The sequence below is a fragment of the Chrysochloris asiatica genome, unplaced genomic scaffold (genome assembly GCF_000296735.1).
Source record: "Chrysochloris asiatica unplaced genomic scaffold, ChrAsi1.0 scaffold00002, whole genome shotgun sequence".
In the NCBI taxonomy this organism is placed as follows: domain Eukaryota; kingdom Metazoa; phylum Chordata; class Mammalia; order Afrosoricida; family Chrysochloridae; genus Chrysochloris; species Chrysochloris asiatica.
The window spans coordinates 17,377,266-17,383,265 of NW_006408520.1; the positions used below are offsets into that span (position 1 = coordinate 17,377,266).

General features: G+C 37.4%; 1 protein-coding gene across 4 annotated transcripts in view; it reads right to left on the minus strand.

Annotated features, from left to right (window-relative positions):
- ABCD3 (ATP-binding cassette, sub-family D (ALD), member 3) overlaps nucleotides 1-6,000 on the minus strand; it is an 85,039-nt gene that overhangs the window by 53,280 nt on the left and 25,759 nt on the right. For all 4 annotated transcript variants that reach the window (XM_006830945.1, XM_006830946.1, XM_006830944.1 and 1 more), the window contains 2 exons: nucleotides 3,203-3,301; nucleotides 1,088-1,176 (listed from right to left, as the gene is read on the minus strand). In XM_006830945.1, coding sequence (XP_006831008.1) covers nucleotides 1,088-1,176; nucleotides 3,203-3,229 — 116 coding nt within the window. In that variant the 5' untranslated portion in view covers nucleotides 3,230-3,301. The remainder of the gene's footprint in view (nucleotides 1-1,087; nucleotides 1,177-3,202; nucleotides 3,302-6,000) is intronic.

A 6,000-nucleotide genomic window follows, 5' to 3' on the forward strand; every position in this document is an offset into this window, starting at 1 on the left:
ACTCTTTTGAGAAAGAACTCTAGAATGTAAATGTACTTTGAAAAAGGCAAAAAGGAAAAGGCAGATAAATCTATTTACAATGTAGCTTTAACAACACACTAGATCAATGTATTAATTTTCAAATAAAATTATTATACATTCCAGTATTTTAAAACATTTAATCAAATAGTAAAGGTCTCATACAAACCAGAAGCTTAAAAATATAGAGAAAATTAAAAATTGTAAATGACTTTATACTACTCTTGCAATTTTTCTGTAAGCTTGCAATTACCATCAAAATAATGTTTTTTTAAAAAAGACTGTGAGAAACCCATAGAGAAAAAAAATATAATCTCAGAAAAAAAATCTTTTTACTCTAACATTTAAATTGGTATCGAAAAATTCACTGTTCATGAACAAGTAAATGGTAAATGCATAAACAAACCCAAGATATCCCAATGTTATTTTTTAACATTCTAAGTTCAAAATTATCAATGGCAATGAATGGATAATATACTACAGAAGAGAATAATTTTAAAATATTAAAAGTATTGGCTTCAAAAAGGGATAAGTCCAAAAAATATATTCCTTGCTAATGAACATTTCAATGTACTTCTTTTAAATGCTTTGATTCTTTCCTCCAAATTACCCATTAGTTTCATATCTCCAAGTTAGACTTTCAAAAACTTTCATTACAGTACTTTAAATTCTCTGTTTACAAAGAGGTATGCATCCACCCAGACAAAGACCTACCAATCTAAATTCCACAAAATTAACCAGTGAAAAGTCTATGGAACATAGTTCTCTGGCACACACAGATCATCATGATTTTGTCATGAGTCAGGATCAATTAACCAGCAAATGGACTGGTAACCCTCTGGAAGCTGTGAGTTCAGCAAATCTCAGTAATATGGTCTCTATTGTTCACGAGTATATTCCCATGAAGACAGATGTGCTCAATAAATATTTACTGACAACATGAACAAATACTTAATTTAACTTAGTCTATTATGCCTAATTTAGAATCTATTCATGCACTAAAATACAATTTAAATAACAGACAAATCAGTATTTCATACATGTAAGAGGAAGGTGAAGGAGAAAGTACCTTTCAATAAGTGTCCCATTTTGAATCATCCAAACATCACAATATGTCCGAGAAATCAGCATTACAGCAATAAGTATCAAGTACCCTGTCTAAAATAAACCAGAATACAGAAATTAAATTAAAGCATTTTTAGAACGTTAAAAAGAAGTATTATCTTGACAAAAAGTTTTGGTCCCTAAACTCAAAGCTTTACTCTAGCTTTTCTTGAACTGCTTTTCTATCCATCAAAGGTGGTACATTAAAATGACAGTGGAGCTAAACCTAGAAGAAAAGTAGTGGGAAGGCCAAGTTAGATGTGGTGTTATAGGATAAGCACTGGACCACAAGGTCAGTTTGAACCACAAAGTGGCAGTTCAAACTCACAGCCACTCCTCAGAAATCCTATACAGACAAGGTCCCTATGAGTCAGAATAAGGACCTCTGGTAGCGTAGTGGTTACGAATAGGGCTGCGAACCACAGGGTCAGCAGTTCGAAACTACCAGCTGCTCCACGGGAGAAAGATGAGGCTTTCTGCTCCCATAAAAATTTACATCCTCGGAAACCGTGTGCAGGGTTGCTATAAGTCAGAACCTACTCCACAGCACATTACCAACAATGAGTCAGAACAAACTGATGGTATGAAATAACAACAACACCACCTCTCTTAACTCCCCAAGGTCTATCCAATGTTACACCTATCCCAGTTAACAGTCAAATGAGCAGCAAACCAGTTCTTATGGTTAAGTGCTATCAAATCAGTTCTGACTCACAGAGACCCTTATAAAGGGTTCCCAAGGAGTAGCTGGTGAGTTTGAACCACCAACCTTATGGTTCAAACTAACCTTGAGGCCCAGTGATTATCCTAAAATGCCACACCAGGACTCCTGAAACCAGTAGCTAGTACCACTGCCATACCAACTTATCTTATAGGACAGGGTAGAACTGCCCATAGATTTTCAAGGCTGTAAGAGTCCTGTTGTGGTGCTGTGGGTTAATGAGCAGGACTGCAAGGTTGGTTTGAACTGCAAGGTCGGCAGTTCAAGCTCACCATAGGAAACCCTATACAAGGTTGCTACGAGTTGAAACCGACTCAACAACACTTAACAACAAACAACAATGATTTGTATGAAAGTAGACTGCCAAACTTTTCTCCCATAGAAAACCTTCGGTTAGCAGCCAAGCACTTAACCAGTGTATTACTATGGCTCCATGTTAACCAATGCTGTTGTTGTTGTTGTTATGTGCCATTGAATTGGCATAGGGTTCCAATGAGTGGCTGGTGAGTTTGAACCACCAACCTTGCAGTTCAAACCAACCTTGTGGTCCAGGCATTATCCTACAGCACCATACCAGGACCAATAAGAAGGTAATATACAAATCTTTCCAGACACACCTGTATGTCAAAGAAGGTAGGCTACACAAATGAGAAAACAATTATGGCTGGAAGGTCATGAGAAGCATCACAAAGAAAATAAGGAGCATAAAGCTATTTTTAATTTGTTTTTACCAGGGAAAAATTCTCATAGATGTGACCATTGTGAACATATGAAAGCATAAGAATTCAGGACCCGGTTATAAAACAGCCAAGAATCTTCTAAGTAGAAGATACTGAAAAGAAAGCCAATGCCAGGTTGTGATTTACCCTATAAGAAGCTGAATGTTTTTATTCATTTTTAGAAAGATGACCAGTTGAAAAAGAGAAGAAACAAAAAAATCAACCAAGCAATTATGATACAAATAAGACACAGTGAAAATAGTAGGAATTGTACAATGAGACTCATTTTAAGAAAAACTCAAGGATACTTGCAAAAAAGTTTAAAATGTAAGAGGAGATTGAAAAGTCTGAGTGTAATCCCATTTTTATATATGCTCACACAAAAGAAAACTACACCAAAATGATGATTAAGTTCTCTCCAGTCTCTCGTAAGGAGCCTGGTGTGGTGTTGTAGGATACACACTGGACTGTTAAACAATGCGGTTAGTGATTCAAACCCACCAGTAATTTCTCAGAAACCCTACAGAGGGTCATTATGAGTCGGAACCAACTTTGGGGCCCTAACACAACAATAACAATCACAACAACAATCTCATGTAACCTTGAAAGTTGAGAACAGTATTATAATTTCATAACTTACCTCTTTACAAAACATTCTAGGAACCATGATTTTCAGAATCTTTCTTAGTCTTGAAAAAAACACCTTGTCAACCACAGCTCGCTCTTTTTTCACCTCTTTCTATAATAAAAGGAAAAAACAAGAAAATGCTTATGATAGCTAAATCAAACCTGTAACAAATAAGATTAAAGACATGCTCATCTTTGTCAATATAAATAAATATTAAGATGGACACTGTATTTAGAGAACACAGAGTTGAGCTGTTTCTTCATATTCAAACGTATTTTCAAGAAACTAAGATATATCTAAAAACTGAAAAAGGAAGTGGGGTGATCTAGAGAAGAATAATACAAACAGAAAAAAGAGCAAGTGTAGCGACAGTAGGAGAAACCTGTCTCATGTATGTGAAGAACCCCAATGGTCAATCTGACTCAAGCTGAGCTAGGAATAGTGGTAGGAGATGAAATCAGAGAAATGGTTAAGAAATCATCAAGTACGTAACTGATTTTTTTTTTAATCCACTTAATGATTAACAACACATTAAAAAAAAAAAAAAAATTCCTAAGCAGGATTTTCCCTGATACCATTACAGATTTCATCTCTCATACTTTGGACATATTGTCAGAAGAGACCAGTCCTTGGAGAAAGATATCATGTTTGGCAATGTGGAAGGTCAGAGAAAAAGAGGAAGACCTCCAACGTGATGGTTTGGCCCAGTCACAGCAGTGATGGGCTCAGGCACAGCAATGAATGTGAGGTTGGCACAGGACCAGGCAGTGTTTTGTTCTGTTGTGCATAGGGTCGCTTTGAGTTGGTGCCAATCCAATGGCACCTAACAACATTCCAGGAAATGTTTGTATTCCTAAATTTATTATTTCCAATATGCAATATGCCATTCACTCTAGTTTCCTCATAAATTCAAAGTCAGAAAAAATTCCTTCATTCAAACAGCTTCCTTTCCAGGAGAAAAATGACACAAACAAAGTAAAAGAGAAAGATTAAGCAGAGTCATAAGAAAAAGAATGGTTCGGATAGGATGACTGGAGAGGTTTCTCTGATGGAACCAACAATTATACTGAGACACTAAGTAAGTAAAGCCACATGATGACCTTGGGTGGACAGAGAGGAAGAGAAGAGTGGTGAAGCACAAAGAACACCCAGAAGCAGGAATACAGTTGGTGTGCAGATTGAATAGCAAGATGATAGCACTGCTAGAGCAAAGGAAACAAGATGAGAGAAATTGAAATGGCAGGCAATGCCTATAAGGGAGAGCCTTAAGGCACAGAAAAGACAGAGTTTATTATTCTCAGCTTACAGGGCAATCACTTAGACACTTAAGAGCAAGAATTACTTTTCTCTCAAAAGACTTTTTCATTTTCACCAGGTCTGTTTTGAAAAGTTAAGAAAAAAAATTACATGAACTAGATATAATGACGTGCATTTATTTAATTGGGAGAATAAGCAGGAGAAACTTCTTGGAATAAGCAAGACACTCCACAAAGACCCTGTCCCTCTCTAATGGCCCAGCCCTCTGTATGCCCTCAGACTGTCCTGTCCACAGCTCACTTATTTGTTGACTGCTGTGCAGTGGACAGGAGTCCTGGTGTGCTGCTGTGGGTTAATGCAATGGACTGCATAGTTGGGTTGAGCTGCAAGGTTGGCAGTTCAATCACACCAGCAGCTCTTTGAAAACCCTATACAGTGTCACTGTGGGTCAGAACTGACTCAATGGCACTTAACAATAACAATGAAGCTGATAAACAAATACCATTGGTACAGTAAATTCTATTAGTCAGACAAGCATTACTGCAAATCTACGTTCATCAAATTGACATATAGCTTCATTTATCTCTGTGAAATTGCTTGATTACAGAATTAGAGTAAAAAATTATAATCTATATGTCAGACATTGAACCAAGTAAGTATGGTGAAAAAAATACAACTCTGGAGCACACCTTTCCTAATTTTAAACCATAGTGGTTACAAATCGGGCTGCTCATCTCACGATCTGCAGTTCGAAACTACCAGCGGGAGAAAGATGAGGCTTTCTGCTCCTGTAAAGATTTACAGCCTCAGAAACCCTGCACAGGGTCGCTATGAGTTGGAACCTACTCCATGGCACATAACAACAACAGGTTTTCCTTAACTGCCTCTTGGTCTATGTACAAATTTCTCATGAGAACAGTTAAGTGTTCCAGAATACTCATAATCTGAAATGCTGTCCTTAGCCTGTCATGATGCACACTTATAAATAGGTTGGACAATTTAAATAAAATTGAGATAACTACAGCTAAATATTAACCGCAGCTGATTATCATACCAAATGTGTCAGTCTGTCATTTTGTGGTGACTTGCTTTGATACTGGAAGCCATACCGCCAATATTCCAAATACTAGCAGGGTCACTCAAGAAGGGTATGCTTCACTAGAGCATGCCAACTAAAGCAGACTAGGAAGAAAGGCCTGGCAATTTATTTTTGAAATCTGTTGTTGCTGCTAAGTTCCGAATCAGTTCCGACTCATAATGACCCTGTATAGGATTTTCAAGAGGCGGCTGGTGAGTTTGAACCGCCGACCTTGCAGTTCTAGTCAATGAAAACGCCAAGGATCACAAGAGAACATAGTTCACTGTAATGTTTGAAGATGAACTCCGAAGACTGGAAGTCAACAACATATTCAAACATGCCAGTGATCATGAGGCTGATGTGGGAGCAGACAATATTACATATTGTTTTGCATGGGATTGTCATGAATAGAAGCCAACTCAACAGTTGTTGTTGTTATGTGCCGTTGAGTCGGTTCTGACCCATAGCGACCCTG